Source organism: Kogia breviceps, chromosome 4, assembly GCF_026419965.1.
Source record: "Kogia breviceps isolate mKogBre1 chromosome 4, mKogBre1 haplotype 1, whole genome shotgun sequence".
Lineage (NCBI taxonomy): Eukaryota > Metazoa > Chordata > Mammalia > Artiodactyla > Physeteridae > Kogia > Kogia breviceps.
In genome coordinates, this window is record NC_081313.1 from 167,999,890 (window position 1) to 168,018,464 (window position 18,575).

General features: G+C 44.7%; 1 protein-coding gene across 3 annotated transcripts in view; it reads right to left on the reverse strand.

The window, feature by feature from the left end:
- Positions 1-18,575, reverse strand: part of SH3PXD2B (SH3 and PX domains 2B) — a 112,296-nt gene that overhangs the window by 46,449 nt on the left and 47,272 nt on the right. For 2 of the 3 annotated variants that reach the window (XM_067032319.1, XM_059063482.2), the window contains exons 4-5: positions 14,246-14,322; positions 1,223-1,314 (exon numbers count right to left, since the gene is read on the reverse strand). In XM_067032319.1, coding sequence (XP_066888420.1) covers positions 1,223-1,314; positions 14,246-14,322 — 169 coding nt within the window. Of the gene's footprint in view, positions 1-1,222; positions 1,315-14,034; positions 14,136-14,245; positions 14,323-18,575 lie in introns of those variants that run through there. The other variant, XM_067032318.1, reaches the window with a different exon arrangement.

The window sequence follows — 18,575 nt, forward strand, 5'->3', positions numbered from 1 at the left end:
TTCCCATGCTTCTGTGTGCTGGCTCTGAGAAGCTGTATTCACTTACTCTGTGCTTGTCACAGGCAATGGTATTTATTGCAATATGTTGACTGTAGAAAGTTTCATCTGTGTGGTAGTTAAACCATTAGTCCTGAGCGATCAGCTCACCCTGTGATCTCCGAACTTGATTCTGCGTGTAGCTGCGTGTATATATATAAATGGCCTGATTTCATGTGTTAAAACTCTTTGCTGCTTTCTCCTTACAGGTCTATTTAAAAAGTAAGCTTTTTGAGTTCACCAGATTCACTTCTAGAAAGCAACATGAGTTTTTCTAGCTTGCCCTACATAAAGGACTTAGCATGTGAACGTTGAACCGATGTAAGCCTGGGTCATTACTGCTGTCCTGGGCAGTGAGTTACACTCAGAACTAAGAGGAGCAGTTCACACTTCTCCCATAACAGCGCGTGGCTGGCACTTCTCGGCCCTTCCCGACGGGGCCCCAATGGACCCCTAACCCTGCCAGCTCTTGCTCCTGTGACTCAGGACAGCCCAGCACCTGTGGTCTGTGTCCTCCTCCCCCACTGCGATTTCTCCATTAGACAGATCCCTTCTTTCTGCAGACGTATATGATGCCTTTCCCCAAAAAGGGCTTTTAAAAAAGCATCACGCATCAGTCAGTGTTTCATGCTGGCACGGCTGTTGGTGCCATCAACTCTTGGTGTGTAAAGGCCAGCAGGCAGGTGGTATTGAGATTCTGTGCGATGTGCACTGGGGGGCTGGGGAGGTGCACTGCCTGGCATCTGGAAGTGCAGCCTGTCCGCTGCAGGGAGAAGTGAGATCAAACCCTGGCCCCGTCATTCACTAGCGATGGAACCTTGAGCAGGTCTCAGTCAGTCACTCACTCACATCCCTGATACTCCTGGGCACATCTACCTTTGAGGACAAGGCACACAGTCTCTGCCTCGAGGGCTCACCGTCTCCCCTGTTCAGGTATGGTGGGTAAACGCAGGACATTAGGGAATTCAGCAGTACACCCAGCCAGCTTCCTTCACCTGTAAAACTCAGCTATGGCTACCTGCAGTCACTACAAAGGCTACACGAAGTGAGGCCTGGCAGCGGCTCCACTGATGTAATCTAGTTTAATTTTTACTTAGCTTTCCTCCCATTCCTCCTGGGGCTGGCCGGCCCAGCAGGAAGAAGGGCTGTGAGAGTATGCTCTAAGGAGATCCACAAACCAACTTACTCTTTGGGGGGATTCAGGTCCTCAGGTCTTGTTTCAAAGAACTGCAGCACCTCATCACATTGAGAGATGTAGGGGGGAAGCTGGATCAGGGCCTGGAGAAGAGACACACAGGTGAGCCCAAAGGAAGGGAAGGGGTGTCAGGAATGCTGTTAAGTCAGGAGTCCTCAGACTCGGGCAGGCATCAGGATCACCTGGGGGTCTAGGCCCTAATCCCAGAGTTTCAGATTCAGTAGGTCTGGCGTGGGTCCTGAGAATGTGCATTTCTAGCAAGTTCCCTGGTGATGTTGCCACCACTGGCCACCGTTGCCACACACACACACACACAGTATATATACACACATATATATTACAGGCATATTTGGACAAATAATATGTACATATTTAGACAAAGCAATAAATTGTGAACAAGGTCCTACTGTACAGCACAGGGAACTATATTCAATATCTTGTAATAAACCATAATGGTAAAGAATATGAAAAATAATATATATATGTATAACTGAATCACTTTGCTGTACGCCAGAAACTAATATAACATTGTAAATCAACTACACTTCAATAAAAATAAAAATAAAAATTGTGAACTTCATGCCATGTCATTATTCTTCTTCATCACCATCTCTACTGGATACTGGGTGTCTATTAGACAGATACCTCATGTTTTATTCAACTAGCTGCTTACTGGTGAACATTTAGGTTATTTCCCACATGTCTGCATGTCCCAACTCATGGATCTGAAGTGTTAAAGTGAAGGGACTATTTTATGATTTGGGTAGAAGTTAGAAGTTCCCAGATTAACAAAAGGTTGAAACACCCGGGACGTCTCAATGCCCAAGTCCATGTTAATCTGCCCCCTCGGCTCATCAGTTACAGGAGCCTCCTCTGTTCCTGCCAATGGGCTGGATCAGGAGGTGGTGAGGGGCACGAAGTGGGCCCAGGCATTTATTATGCTGGTTTCTCTACTAACAGGTATTCATTCAGTGATTCAATAGACATTTTCTTTATGCCCAGCACTGCACCGATTTCTGTGGAAACAGGACAGAATTATAGGGTACGTCCCATTATGAAAGGATTTGAAACAAAAACATGGCTCCAAAATGAATAAAGAGCTTAGTTTAACAAATGTTTACGTAAGCCCCCCTCTGGCACAGGTTCTGAGGATGCAAATCTGAATGCAGTAGGGATGTTTCGTGCACACACTCTATTATAAACTCCTGTGCAGGGAGATGGCCAGTGCAGAGGCATGAATTTAAACAACACAGGCGTGCTGTGGAGTGAGGCGGGACCCTGCTCTCTCCGCAGATAGGTCTCAGTTCCCTGGTGCCTCTCATATGTCTTCTTGCCATGCTGAGTGTTGAGTCTGGAGCGGAAAAGACATATCTTGTATCTTCTGTAGAAGAAGCCTCTAAAAGCTACCCCCTCACAAAGTGATTTCCAACCCTGCCATTGGGTTATGATTGACTAATGGAAAGATAGATGGGGGTCTCCAATGTGGTACCTTCTACAACGCTTTCAGAGGTATTTTGACCTGTATGATCTATTTTTCCAATTTTTGAAAAGTTTAAATTTTTAAATTACATTTTACCACAAATTTTATTGTGGTAAAATACACATACATCATTACCGTCTTCAACTTTTTAAAACAATATTTATTTATTTATTTTTGGCTGCGTTGGGTCTTCATTGCTGTGCACGGGCTTTCTCTAGTTGCGGTGAGCGGGGGCTACTCTTTGTTGCGGTGCACAGGCTTCTCATTGTGGTGGCTTCTCTTGTTGTGAAGCATGGGCTCTAGGCACACGGGCTTCAGTAGTTGTGGTTCATGGCCTCTAGAGTTCAGGCTCAGTAGTTGTGGTGCACGGGCTTAGTTGCTTCGTGGCATGTGGGATCTTCCCAGACCAGGGCTTGAACCGGTGTTCCCTGCATTGACAGGCGGATTCTTAACCACTGAGCCACCAGGGAAGCCCCTGGTCTTCACCATTTTTAAGTGTACAATTCAGTGGCATTAGTACATTCACACTGTTGTGGAACCATCACCACTACCCATCCATCCAAGAACTCTTTTCATCTTGTAAGACTGAAACCCTGTACCCATCAAACAACAACTTTCCACTCCCCCTCCCCAGCCCCTTGGCAACTACCATTCCACTTTCTGTGTGTATGAATTTGCTTACTCCAGGTACCTCATATAAGTGCAATCATACAGTATTTATCCTCTAAGTGACTGGCTGATTCACTTAGCATTATGTCCTCAAGGTTCATCCACATTGTAGCATGGGTTAGAATGTCTTTCCTTTTCAAGGCCGAATAGCATTCCATCCCATGTATACAACACATTTTGTTTATTCATTCACCCCTTGGTAGTCACTTGGGTTGCTGACCTGACATGACCTTTGAGTCAGGCTCTGACTTTAAGCCACTTCCCCTCTCCTGATGTATGACCTGGCCCAAAACTAAAGTGGGGAAATCTGTAAGGTAAGTGGACATGTTTTAGTAGGGTGCCTTCCCTGGTCACTGTCTATTTTCTATGCTGGATAAAGACAGCATGAAGGATGCTGACCTAAGGGCCTGGTATTTGTGGCTCATTGATTTTTTTTTTTTTATTAGCCTTGAAGTATCTCCTGCTCTGTAGCAAATCCCCAGGGACCAGCCTTTTCCAGGCCAGAGGCAGAGAGTGGATACTTCCCACTTCCCATATCTGACCCCCTTCTCTTTCTGGTTTGGAGCAGCGAGTATTCATTTTCCTGCTGTCTTGGGGCTCCCTGTGGGTCGCTCTTTCCTCTGAAATCCTGCAGCTCTTGCAGTTGGAACCACATAATGAAGGGACTGATTATACGCTGGACTGTGGTGTGTCCTGGCTGCTTTGAGGGCAGAAATCTTGCGGCTCCCCCCAGACTGCAAACACAACATTCCCTTATGTTGGCTCAGCACTTGATGGCTCCCAAAATGTGTTCGTCTGCATCATGTCATGTCACCCTGAAAGGGCTGGCCCACTTTAGAGATGGTGAAACAGAGGTTCTGGGGAAGTGACTAGGACTTGAGGCCCCCCAGCGACTCCAGCTCCTCTACCCCAGATCCAGAGGATTTCCTCCTGCACCTTCCCACATGCCTTGACAGTGCTGGGAGGACCCTGATGCCTGGTTGAAAGTATCTGCTGGATAAATGATGTGAGGAAGAGGCCTGGCCATGGCCACGTGGCTCTGGGTAAGCCCTGAGGTGCCCATGGTTTCTGCCTACAGGGGGCCTCTCTGCTGAAATGGGCAGACACCCCGAATGGACAGTGCGGAAGGGACAACAAGGCCCATGGAAACCTCCCGACAGTGCCAAGTTCTCTTTAGGTTTTGAGCAACTCCTAGGAGGTAAAAGCCAAACCAAACCCCCAAAGCATAATACAAAGCCAAGTTACTCATAAAAGGCAGCACCGAACACTTTGATATTTGCCCCTTTCATTTAGGAACAACAGGCTAACAGCAAAAACATGACCTGGGGCACAGCAATAGTTCTGCTTCTGAAATACCCCAGAATTGTCTCGTGTTTGGTCAGTATGACAAAGAACCGTAGTTCCAAGAAAACTCTCGTTCTGTTCCACATGGAATCCTGGCCCTTTTAACAGATGTGGCTGCTCGATGCAGGGGCAAGAGGAGAGGTGAGGAGGGCAAGTCCTGCTTGCCTGTGTAATAATGAAAGGTCAGACAGATCCAGCTCCTGTTTCTGGCTCTAGCCATGTCCTATCACCTCTGAGCCTCAGTCTTCTCATCTGTAAAATGGAAATAACTGACACCCATCCTAGAGGGTTGTGCTACAGAACAAGTGAGCAAGTGGCTGTAAGGTTTCCATCATATACTAGCTGCTTGATAAACATTCAGTTAACCCTCTGGCTCTCTGGACTGTACCAAGTACAAAAGTGTGCTGCGGGGCTTCCCTGGTGGCGCAGTGGTTAAGAATCTGCCTGCTGATGCAGGGGACACGGGTTCGAGCCCTGGTCTGGGAAGATCCCAAATGCCACGGAGCAACTAAGCCTGTGTGCCACAACTACTGAGCCTGCACCCTAGAGCCCGCAAGCCACAACTGCTGAGTCTGCGCACCCAGAGCCTGTGCTCTGCAACAAGAGAAGCCACTGCAGTGAGAAGCCGGTGCACTGCAACAAAGTAGCCCCTGCTCGCTGCAACTAGAGAAAGCCCACGCGCAACAACGAAGACCCAGCACAGCCATAAATAAATAAATAAATAAGTAAGTAGATAGATAAATAAATAATAAACAAATAAATATATATATTTTAAAAATAGTGTGCTGCTTCCAGGGACGATTTTAGAGTCAGCAAGGTGATTCAGTTCAATCACAACACCTCAGCTAGAGAGAGAGTTTGTGTCTTCAACAAAATATTAAGTGCATAGCACAGTACTGTTGGCTATTGTACAGCAGACCTCTAGAGCTGATTCCTTCTTGCTTGACTGAAACTTCATGCCTGTCGATTAGTAACTCCTCATTTCCCCACCCCACCCCCGCCAGCCCCTGGCAACCACCATTTCACTCTCTGATTCTATGAATTTGACTATTTTAGATAACTCATGTAAGTGGAATCATATAGTATTTGATCTTTCTGTGACTGGCTTATTTCACTTAGCATAATAAACCTTAAGGTTTATCCATGTTGTTGCATATTGCCGAATTTCTTCTTTTTAAAGGCTGAATGGTATGCTATTGTATGTACAGGCCACATTTAGGTTGATTCTACATCTTGGCTATTGTAAATAGTGCTGCAATGAACATGGGAGTGCTAATATCTCTTCCAAATCCTGATTTCAATTCCTTTGGACAAATATCCAGAAATAGGATTGCTTGACTATATGTAGTTCTATTTTTAATTTTTTTTTTTTTTTTGTGGTATGCGCGCCTCTCACTGTAGTGGCCTCTCCTGTTGCGGAGCACAGGCTCCGGACGTGCAGGCTCAGCGGCCATGGCTCACGGGCCCAGCCGCCCCGCAGCACGCAGGGTCCTCCCGGACCGGGGCACGAACCCGTGTCCCCCGCATAGGCAAGCAGATTCTCAACCACTGTGCCACCAGGGAAGCCCCTATTTTTAATTTTTTGAGGAACCTGCATACTGTTTTTCATAGTGGCTGCATTTTGCATTCCCACAAACAGTGTGCAAGACTTCCAGTTTCTCTATATCCTCACCAACACTTGTCTTGTTTTTTTTTTTACATCTTTATTGGAGTATAATTGCTTTACAACATTGTATTAGTTTCTGCTGTATAACAAAGTGAATCAGATATGGGGATACATATATCCCCATATCTCTTCCCTCTTGCGTCTCCCTCCCACCCTCCCTTTCCCACCCCTCTAGGTGGTCACAAAGCATCGAGCTGATCTCCCTGTGCTTTATAACAAAGTGAATCAGTTATACATATACATATATCCCCATATCTCCTCTCTCTTGCGTCTCCCTCCCACCCCTCTAGGTGGTCACAGAGCACCAAGCTGATCTCCCTGTGCTATGCGGCTGCTTCCCTCTAGCTATCTGTTTTACATTTGGGAATGTATATATGTCCATGCCATGCTCTCACTTCATCCCAGCTTACCCTTCCCCCTCTCCATGTCCTCAGGTCCAGTATCTACGTCTGTGTCTTTATTCCTGTCCTGCCCCTAGGTCCATCAGAACCACTTTTTTTTAGATTCCATATATATGTGTTAGCATACAGTATTTGTTTTTCTCTTTCTGACTTACTTTATGTTATTGTTTTTGATACTAGCCATCCTGACAGATGTGAGGTGATATCATATTGTGGTTTTGATTTGCATTTCCCTGATGATTAGTGACACTGAGCAACTTTTCATATACCTGTTGGTCATTTGTGTATCTTCTCTGGAGAAATGTCTATTCGAGCCTTTGGCCCATTTAAAAATTGGGTTATTAGCTCTTTTTGCTATTGAGATATATAAGTTCCCTACATGTTGATATTTTGGGGATTAACCCCTTATCAGATACATGATTTGCAAATATTTGCTCCCATTTTGTAGTTTGCGTTTTTACTCTATAGATTATCTATTTTGCTGTGCAGAAGCTTTTTAGTTTGATGTATTCCCACTTCTTTATTTTTGTTTTTGTTCCTATGATTTTTGTGTCATATCCATGAGATCATTGCCAAGAGCCCTGAAATAAGTCTATGCATATGGTTAACTGATCCTCAACAAAGGTGCCAAGAATACATGGCAGGGAGAGGACAGCTTCTTCAACAAATGGTGCTCAGAAAACTGGATATCCATATGCAAAAGAATGAAATTGGGCCCTTGTCTTATACCATACACAAAAATCAATTCAAAATGGATTAAAGCCTTAAACATAAGACCTGAAACTATAAAATTCCTAGAAGAAAGAACTTCCTCAACTTGCTTCCTGTGAGCGTGACCAGGCTCTGCAGAGCTTCCTGTGGTAGTAAGCAACAGAAGCTGGCTAGATTTAAAATCTGTTTTTGTTGCTGTTGCATCACTGTTTTTATTTTTACTTTTAGGGTATGTGATACCAGTTTTACATTATGGTTATGATATAAAATTTTCTCTAAAATATATATTTTTAAAGCAGGTAAAAAAGTGAATTAATATAGAGAAAAATATTAATAATAATATAGGTAGTAGAATATGGTAAAAATCTTCAGGGGAGGTCTCAAGGGACTGGAGTCTGGTAAACACTACTGTTATACTGCCTATAGAGTTTACTTTAAAACATTAGGGTTGGCCAAAATGTTTGTTTGGGTTTTTCATAAGATGTTATGGAAAAACCCAAATGAACTTTTTGGTCAACCCAATACTACAGCATAGTAGAGGGGGTGGGGGAGGGAAGTATTGGGAGTTTGGGATTAGCAGATGCAAGCTATTATATATAGTATGGATAAACAACAAGGTCCTACTGTATAGCACAGGGAACTATATGCAATATCCTATGATAAACCATAATGGAAAAGAATATGAAAAAATATATATATATAAAACTGAGTCACTTTGCTGTACAGCAGAAATTAATACAACATTGTAAATCAACTATACTTCAATAAAATAAAAAATAAAAATAAAAAAATAATACTACAGCACGGACATACACACTCACACGTTCATAGGTGTGTACGTGTGTGTACGTGTGTGTGTGTGTGTGTTAGATTTAACCTACACTCTAATAATGGTGAGTTAATATCTGAAGTACCCTCATCAGGAATGAACACTTCAGCAAGTAGGAGACTCTAATCACAAGTTCTCATTTCAGAAAAGGCTACTTTGGGGCTTCGGCTATCTTCACCTCTGACCAACACTATAGCCTCTATTTACTAGCATAACAGTCGTTAGAAATAATTTTCTTCACTGGTGAAATGAGGGGTGGCCCTTGCATGAACAGAACATGGCAAGCCCAGCATTATACATCCTTCTTCATGGTACCCTGGTTCTAGGATTCTGAATCCTCTGTGTTCTACCTCTTCTTGAAGATTTTACTGTCAGACCATGGTTAGGATTAGCTGATCCTAACACTAGGATACCACTGCATCTGTCTTAAGGAAACTGTCATGCAAAGCGTGTCAGACAAGACAGCTGGTATTTCACTGAGTTTACAGAACAACTTGAGAGTCTGTTTAGGGAGCTGCTTGATAACAAATGCTTGTATGTGTGGCAGGATTTGGCTGAGTCTTGTTTTCATTGTGTCTTTTGATGAACAGAAGTCCTTAAATTTACTGTAGTCAAATAAATCAATCTTTTTTTTTTTTTTTTTTTTTGTGGTACGCGGGCCTCTCGCTGTTGTGGTCTCTCCCGTTGCGGAGCACAGGCTCCGAACGCACAGGCTCAGTGGCCATGGCTCACGGGCCCAGCCGCTCTGTGGCCTGTGGGATCTTCCCGGACCGGGGCACGAACCCGTGTCCCCTGCATCGGCAGGCGGACTCTCAACCACTGCGCCACCAGGGAAGCCCAATCAATCTTTTTATGCTTGGTACTTTTTGTGTCTTTAGAAATCCCTCTATATCTAGAGATTATGAAGATATTTTCCTATTTTTATCTTCTAAAACCTTTTATAATTACCTCTTACATTTAGGTCTTCAATGTACTTGGAAATGATTCCATGTGTGTGCAAGGCAGGAGGTAGTTATCTTTTTTGTTTTTTCCAATATGGATACCCATTTACTGAGGAATCCTACTTTTCCTCAATGATCTACAAAGCTGCTTTTGTTAGTATCAAAGTGTCCAAATACACACAGGTCTGTTTCTGGGATCTCTATTTTTTTTTTTTTTGTGGTACGCGGGCCTCTCACTGTCGTGGCCTCTCCTGCTGCAGAGCACAGGCTCCGGACGCACAGGCTCAGCGGCCATGGCTCACGGGCCCAGCCGCTCCGCGGCATGTGGGATCTTCCCAGACCAGGGCACGAACCCGTATCCCCTGCATCGGCAGGCGGACTCTCAACCACTGCGCCACCAGGGAAGCCCTGGGATCTCTATTTTGTTCCAATAGTTGTCTATCCTTGTGCCAACACCATGATATGTTAAATACAGTAACTTTATGATAGGTCTGGTAGAGCAGAAAGTTTCTTCCTAGCTGGTAGCTAGGTTTGGGGACATCTACAGCCTTCCTCTATCTTTATTGGAAACTACCAATTTTAACCAAGATAAGGCTGACAGTGATAGATCAGTAAGTCAGCTCACAACAATGTCAATAACAGAGACCAAATGTTACATAAAGGTCTATGCAGTCTCTAAAAGACTTCACAGGCCTTGTAACAAAAGGGATGGTTTCATCTCTGTCCAGGAGGGCAGTTTCCTTGAAGCTAAGCCCAGGAAATCTGGCCACCCCAAATAACTGCTCTGCTTCTTATGATGCATTAATAGCAGGGGTGGTAACTTCCATGCAGCTCATGTAATATAAGGTAACATAAGCAGTTTCTTCTCTGTGGTTAATCCAGGTCAATTCATGATCTCTGGACCATTCCAAGCATAGCCAGATGTAGGCAGCTGCTGCTATCCCTTATTCCTCCAAGATTTTATATTTCCTTTGCCAAATCAAATGTCCAGGGGTTTGGGAAGCCCTAGGTGAGAGGAAGGTGTGACTGGAGAGAAGTTGGGTGGGCTGGGGAAGAAGCAGGAGAGCACATTTGGGCTGAGGTTTCTGGGAAGGTACCAGGTGGAACTTGCCAGCTGGCTAAGGTGGCCCCAAGGGTTCAAAGTTCTTGCCAGCAGGGCCTGGACAAAGGAATTTTAGGCTCTAGAGGTTTGGAAAAGGACAAAGAACTTTCTTCTGAGATCTGGGAGGCAGCAGTGGTGTCTTTGTGACTGAGTGACGAGCCCTGGCCCTCATCACCATCCCTTTTTTACAGGTATCCTTAGGAGAGAGAAGATTCTGAGTCTAACTGCTTCTATGAGACACATGCTTAACTATTCTGGCCTCTTGAATTTGTACTTTCTTAGAGAGGCCATAAGTGGTATGCGAGTGCCAAGTCCTCAAAGGGCTGGGTTCATCTCTCAAAGTCTCGAATACTGTTATTGTGAGCAACTTTGTAGGGCCCCCATTTCCTCATCAACATAAAGGGAAAAAGAACACGTCCTCCATGTTATTGGAGGGAGGAAACGTGGTCATGTCTGGTAAAGAGAAGATGCTCAGTCAGGGGCTTCCCTGGTGGCGCAGTGGTTGAGAGCCCGCCTGCCGATGCAGGGGACGCGGGTTCGTGCCCCGGTCCGGGATCCCACGTGCCGCGGAGCGCCTGGGCCCGTGAGCCATGGCCGCTGCGCCTGCGCATCCGGAGCCTGTGCTCCGCAATGGGAGGGGCCAAGACAGTGAGAGGCCCGCGTACCGCAAAAAAAAAAAAAAAAAAAAAAAGATGCTCAGTCAGGAGTGATCTTCTGCCCTACCATGACATCTCCTGCCAAGAGAGGGGTGTCTATCCCCACACTTTCCCCCTTCAAAATTTTTCTACAGACTTATTGAAGTATAATTCATGCACCATAAAATTCACCCATTTTAAGTACACAATTCAATGATTCAAATTCCAATTATAGAGTTGGGCAACCATCACCACATTCTAGTTTTAGAACTTTTCCATCGCCTCAAAAATGTCCCCAACCTCATTTGCAGTCAATCTCCATTTCCACTGCCCCAAGGCCCAGGAAACCACTGACCTGCTTTCTCTAAATCTGCCTTTTCTGCACATTTCATGTAAATGGAATCATACAATATATAGCCTTTTGTATCTGGCTTCTTTTGCGTAGCATCATGTTTTTGAGATTCATTCATCTTGCAGCATTAATCAGTATTTCACTGTCGAACAATATTCTATTGTATGCCTATTCCACATTTTCTTTATCTACTCTCCAGATGAAAGACATATGGATTGCTTCCAATTTGGGGCTATTACAAATTAATGCTGCTATAAACAACTGCATCCAATTCTTTGTGTGGACAGTTTTCACTTCCTGTGAGTATGTACCTGAGAGTAATCGTATGATAAATTTCACTTTTGAAGAAACTGCCAAACTGTTTTCCAAAGTGGTTTCCATCATATGTCTCCAGCAGAATGAAGAGCTCCACTTTCTCTCACATCCTCACCTCTTGTGTGTCTTGTTGATTACAGCCATTGTGGAGGCTGTGTAGGCATCTCATCACGGTTTTATTTTTCATTGCCCTGATGATTAATGATGTTGAACAACTTTTTATGTGCTTATTAAGCACTGTACGTCTTCATGGGCGAAGTTTCTATTCAATCTTTTGTCTATTTTTAAACTGGGTTGTCTTTTTATTTTTGAGTTGTAAGAGTTGTTTATATAGTCTCAACACAAGTCCTTTCTCAGATATATGACTTACAACTATTTTCTCCTAATCTGTGGTGTATCTTTTCATTTTCTTCATGATATCTTTTGAAGCACAGAAATGTGTAAGCTTAATGAAGTCGAACATATCAATTTTTCTCTTTTGCTGTTATAGCTAAGAACTCTTTGCCTAAACCAAGGTCATGAATATTCCCTTTTATGTTTTCTTCCAGAAGTTTTATAGTTTTAGCTTTTATATTTAGGTCTATGATCCATTTTTGAGTTGAGCTGATTTTTTATGCATGGTGTGAGGTCAGGGTCCAATTTTTAAAATTTATTTTTTATTTTTTTGCATATGGATATCCCACGATCCCATCATTTGTTAAAAAGACTACCCTTTCCCATTGAATTTCTTGGTATCTTTGCTGAAAATCAATTGAGTATAAATCTGAAGAGTTTACTTCTAGACTCTCAAGTTCTCTTCCAGTTGTCCATCTGCCTATTCTTACACCAGTACCACAGTCTTTTCTTTCTCCCCCCAATAAATAAATAAATTATTTACTTATTTATTTTTGGCTGTGTTGGGTCTTCATTGCTGTGCACGGGCTTTCTCTAGTTGCAGTGAGGGGGTCTACTCTTTGCTGCGGTGCACAGGCTTCTCATTGCGGTGGCTTCTCTTCCGCGGAGCATGGGCTCTAGGTGCGCAGGCTTCAGTAGTTGTGGCACGTGGGCTCAGTAGTTGTGGCTCACAGGCTCTAGAGTGCAGGCTCAGTAGTTGTGGTGCATGCGTTTAGTTGTTCCACGGCATGTGGGATCTTCCCGACCAGGGATCTAACCCATGTCCCCTGCATTGGCAGGTGGATTCTAAACCACTGCACCACCAGGGAAGTGCTACGCCAGTACTAGTCTTGATTACTGTAGCTTCATAAGAAGTTTGGAAAATGGGTAGTACAATTTTGTTCTTCTTTTTTCAAAATTGTTTTGGCTATTCTGAGCCCTTTGCACTTCCTCATACACTTTAGGATCAGCTCGTTCATTTCTACAAAAAAGCCTGCTAAGATTTTGGCAGAGATTGCATTGACTCTGTGTTAAGTGGGGGAGAATTGCCAATTTAACACTATTGAGTCTCCTAATCCATGAATATGGAATGTCTCTCCATTCATTTAGAGTTTCTTTAACGTCCCTCAACCATGTTCTGTAGTTTCAGTGTATAAACCTTGTACTTCTTTTATTAAATTTAATCCTAATTATTTTATTCTTTTTGATGCTATTGTGAGTGGAATTATTTTCTTAATTTCATTTTTGGGTTGTTCCCTACCAGTAGATAGAAATACAATTGATTTTTTAATATTTGTCTTGAATCCTGTAATCTCACTAAGCTCATTTATAAGTCCTAGCAGGTTTTTTTGTGGATTCCTTATGGTTTTCTACAGTAGAATCATGTCATCTGTGAATCAAGGCAGTCTTACTTCTTCCTTTCTAATCTGTATGCCTTTTATTCTTTTTTCTTGCCTGCTTACACCAGCTAGAATCTCCAGTAAAATGTAGATCAGAGATGGAGAGAGCAAATATACTTTGCTTTTGCTCCTGATTTTAGGGGGAGAAAGCATTCACTGCTCCATTTTTAAGGCATTTTTTCTATTCCTACCCTTCTCCAATCAAACTGCTAGTGATTTTAAGTTAGAGGAATAAATACTAAAGATGAGGGAAGCTAAACAAAAGAAAAATATGCTTCTTTCTTAACCTCAGCCTCAAATCAAACAAAACATAACCAAAAGGTAGGCAGGTCCCTTGTGGTTGAGAACATTTAAGGGATTGGAAGCCAGCTGCACTGTCCAACAGGGGTTGGCCGAATAACTTCTAGAACATTCATGACAATGGAATACTATGCAACCATTAAAAGCAGGTTCAAGATTTTTTTAATAGCATGGGGAAATTCTTCTAATATGAGAGAAAAGAGAAAGAGCAACAAAAATAACACAGATGGGATGATCTCAACACCATAAAGAAATGCACACAGAGAGAAAGGAAATATGTAAAAACCTTCATAATTGTTGCCTCTGAGTTGAAGGATCATGGGTGATTGGTTTTTCTAATTTCTCTACATTTTTTTCATCTGTACAGATCTTTCACAAATGGGCATCCTGTAGTCAGAAAAGGAAAAGAAAAACAAAACAAACAAACAAAAAAACCCCAAAATTACCTATGGGGAAGACACGAGACACAGGGAAGTGTTGGCATTTCTCAGGCTTACCTTACAGTATTCATCGATTGGTATCAGGCGTTTGACAGCCACGTCCCGAATATGGCTCCGTCGGAAGAGGATTTTGCCTGCAGAAGATGAGAGTGCATACAGCGTTGTAAGGGAGCACTGACAAGCTCTCAGCCACCTGGGAGGATGAGGATGTGGCTGCCTCTGGTAGGCCTGAGTGGTACCTAAATTCCTGGCTGCCATCCATACCTGCTGCTGGACATCCACAGGGCCTGGATGACCCCATGCTTGGTCCTCCAAAGCCCTGTTCACAGCTCTAGTGCAAAGGCTTGAGGGAGTGGGGCTCAGTGGATAAGTTTTGGTGAGATAAGGGAGGCTGGAATCAAACCAAGGAAGGAAGACCTGATGATCGGAGGTCCCCTGTCCAACTATAAGATTCTCAGATGTGGTGAGCAGTTCAGCGAACACTCAGATATGCCCTCACCCAACAGCTCAGTCTCCTTCCCCCCTCTTTCTTTGTATACCTTCTGCTCTAGTCTGATGTTTTCCCAATACTCCATGCTCTCTCATAATTCTGTGCCTCTCCCTCTGCCTGGAATACCTTCCCCATCCAACCTCACCCACCACCCCTGCTGGGAAACTCTTACACACTTCAAATGGGTTAAGAGTTCCTGTCTCTTTCAGAACAGACTTGCGGTTGCCAAAGGGGTCGGGGGAGGGAAATATTGGGAGTTTAGGATTAGCAGAGGCAAACTAGTATATATAGGATGGATAAACAATAGGGTCCTATTATATAGCACAGGGAACTACATTCGCTATCCTGTGATAAACCATAATGGAAAAGAATATGAAAAAGAATATATATAACTGAATCACTTTGCTGTACAGCAGAAATTAACACAACATTGTAAATCAACTATACTTCAATAAAATAAAATTTTTTTTTTTTTTTGGTGGTACGCGGGCCTCTCACTGTTGTGGCCTCTCCCGTTGCGGGGCACAGGCTCCGGACGCGCAGGCTCAGCGGCCATGGCTCACGGGCCCAGCCGCTCCGCGGCATGTGGGATCTTCCCGGACCGGGGCACGAACCCGTATCCCCTGCATCGGCAGGCGGATTCTCAACCACTGCGCCACCAGGGAAGCCCTAAAATAAAATTTTATAAAAAAGAGTTCCTGTCTCTGATTGCACACATCACATTGTCGATTTCCATGTCTTCTTCCTTCCTACTAGTCATGGGGCTCCGCCCAAATAGGGATTGACTCGGCTTTAGTCAAATTTTTGCCCCTGCCACATGGCACTCATGCTTGATCAATGCATGAAGGTGGATTCCACCTGCCAGGACGACAAATCCCTTCAATTCCTTCGCCAATAAGTGTTTGTAACAGAGGGCTCCAAGTCCTCCTACCACACCGAATACTAACAGTCCATTCACTACTTGCTGGGTGACATCTGAGCCCTGGGGTGTGGTACCAGAACCTCCAGGGTGACATACGGGCAGAGGACATGGGTCACAGGCAAAGACAAGTATGTAAATGACGCCACTGAGGGTCTCAGGAAATATCCAAGATGCTGAAACATTATGGGTGAGGTTTGTTTCAAGCAAATCAGCGGGTTCCCAAGAGTCTTAAAGGAGATCCTCTCATGGGGAGATGGTGGCAAAGCTCATGCACTGAGGATCCAGACAGCATGGACACAACATTCTGGATTTGTCACAGAGGCAAGGGCCAGAAAATCAGAAATAAGCCATCAAGGAGCGACAAAGAGGTGGGGGATGGAGACAAGTCCCCCTGCCACGCTTATGTGGGGCGACCAGGAGGTCTCTAGGGGTCAAAAAGGAAGGCACAGAGAGACCCGAGCCCTCCAGACTGCAGAGCATGGAGACCTACTAAGAACTTCAGCTACTTCTGGTCCAAGGAGGTAGGTCCTGGAGAATAATTTGGGTTACGAGGCTGGCAGGGTGAGGAGAGGTTAACCACTGATCTGAGATGGTGCTGGTGAGACTGCTGTCTCCATGGGTCAACTTTGGGTGAGCAGGGACAAGACGGTAGGTAGGAAAGGCCCATAAAGAGTTTTCATCATAGGACAGAATCAAAAGGGATGATGGGAAGCAACCTATCGACTTTTAAAGATTTGCTATGCAAGGTGGTCAGGGTGATTTGTACCCAAAAAGACCAAATGGTTAAGATCACATTTAAAATAATCTGACAACTTGCTCTTGGGCAAAAAGGTACAATCAGGAAATGAAGTAGTTATGGTCAACCTAATAGTAATCGTTTTTTTGTTCATTTCCATTTAATTAAAAAAGAACCCACAAAGAGATGAAATACATATTCCTTAATAACAAGGATCTCCTTTCTTTATTATGGTGATGGGTTTAATTCTGATGAGTGAGTCAAATTTCTGACACACCACACTTGGTAGAAGAGGAAAAAAAATCTAGAGGAAAATGCACCACAGGGTTCACAGTGAGTGCTTGTCTCCGAGGGTAGAAGACAAAGCCTTTTTGTGTTCTTCTTTATACTCTCCCCAAAGTGCCTACTATAAACATTGATTGCTTTGGGAATCAGAAAACTTTCATGTCATTTAAAACGAAATAAACAAATTATGCAGCAAAGTGGGAAGGAGCTTACAACCTGGCCTCCCTAGAGGCGATGATATTCCCTCATTCACTCCCTAGGTGCAGGCTCTGTGTGAGCCCTCTGTGCGCAGGCACTGGGGGCCTGCCTTCCTGGCACTAGTGCTTTCCAACAGGGAGGGCCTCTGCTGACATTCTGGGTGGGGCAGTCCTTCCCTGGGTGGGAGTAATAATTACCACCCTCATGGGTGGGACCACTTGAAGATCAGAATTCCTAGGAGAATCCTGAACCTTCAGGAAAAATAAGAAGTGTGCCTGTGAAGAGAAATCCTACACAGCAAACGCTTCTTGCCCTCTAATCTATTTCTTAAAATGGGAGAAGGGGTGCCTACCAAAAACATTTTGGTCCCAGTTTGGTATAATTTCCCCTTCTATAAAATCAGAGGAAGGGTGGAGAGAGGGGTGTACAGGTCTCTTACTGAGAACGCTGTGACCTGACTCGAAAAATTTACAATGGGCATGGTGCTAGCACTGGCCCAGCACAGGCCCACCTCAGAGCCACCACGGCCCAAGAGAATTCGCCCGACGCCCGGCCTGCAGGGGCTGGGAGAGGACCAAGAACTCAGGCGTGGGAATAAAGACACAGACCTACTAGAGAATGGACTTGAGGATATGGGGAGGGGGAAGGGTACGCTAGGACAAAGTGAGAGTGGCATGGACATATATACACTACCAAACGTAAAATAGATAGCTAGTGGGAAGCAGCTGCATAGCACAGGGAGATCAGCTCGGTGCTTTGTGACAACCTAGAGGGGTGGGAGGGAGACGCAAGAGGGAAGAGATATGGGGTTATGTATCAGAAACTAACACACCATTGTAAAGCAATTATACTCCAATAAAGATGTTAAAAAAAAAAAAAAAAAAGAACTCAGGAGCCTTCAACGTCTCCTGGGGGTGTGACACAATAATGTCACTCCTCTTCCTGTGTGGCCTCAGTGAGTCTCTGGGCACATGTCAGGTGCCCTGCCAGCAGTGGAGACAGGAAGTCCCCTCGGCAGGAGTAGCACGTGCTGGGGAGGTCACAGGCTCCACAGGGTCAGCGAGGCCCCAAGCCAATCCCAGGGGCGTCTATTCCTTCCTGTGCTGCCTTGGGAAATGCATTCACCTGTCAGAGCCTCAGTCTCCTCATCTGTAAAATGGGAGAGCAGCCCCTATCTCTTAGCAGTCATCTCTGTGATACACCAGCACAGGGCTTGGCCCTCCCTAGGTGCTTAAAAGAGGGTAATTACTTTGTTTAAAAAATAGGTTACATGATACTGCCTTATATTCTACAAGGAAGAGCACCTCTCCTGTCCTCAACCCCCAAGTTGGTTTCTTAAGACCTGCCTCTGACAGGCTAATTCATCATTTATCCACAGTGGAGTGGAGTTACCGCTCAGGCCCTGGGCTGTGGTGCAGAACAGAGTGACCAGCGTCCCCCTGGCCGGTGCCTCCAGGTGAAATGTGGATCTGCGCCTGCTGTGTGAAGCTTCTGTGTGGGTCAGGGAGAAGGAGGGCTAGTGAGCCCGCACCCAGCCCTCCCCTCAGGCCAGCCTTCCTGGAACGGGAAGGGTGCTCAGAGGAGAGAACAGCCTTTGGTGGGAACGAACAGGCTTTTGTTTTCCACAGTGGAGGAAGGCCAAACTGTAATTCTTATTTTTCAAGCCGCATCCTCTGCCAAGTTGGCTTCCCCAGCTCTTGCTGGGATGGAAAATTGCACAGGGCTGCTCTCCCCGAACCCCCCCCCTCCCCGCCTT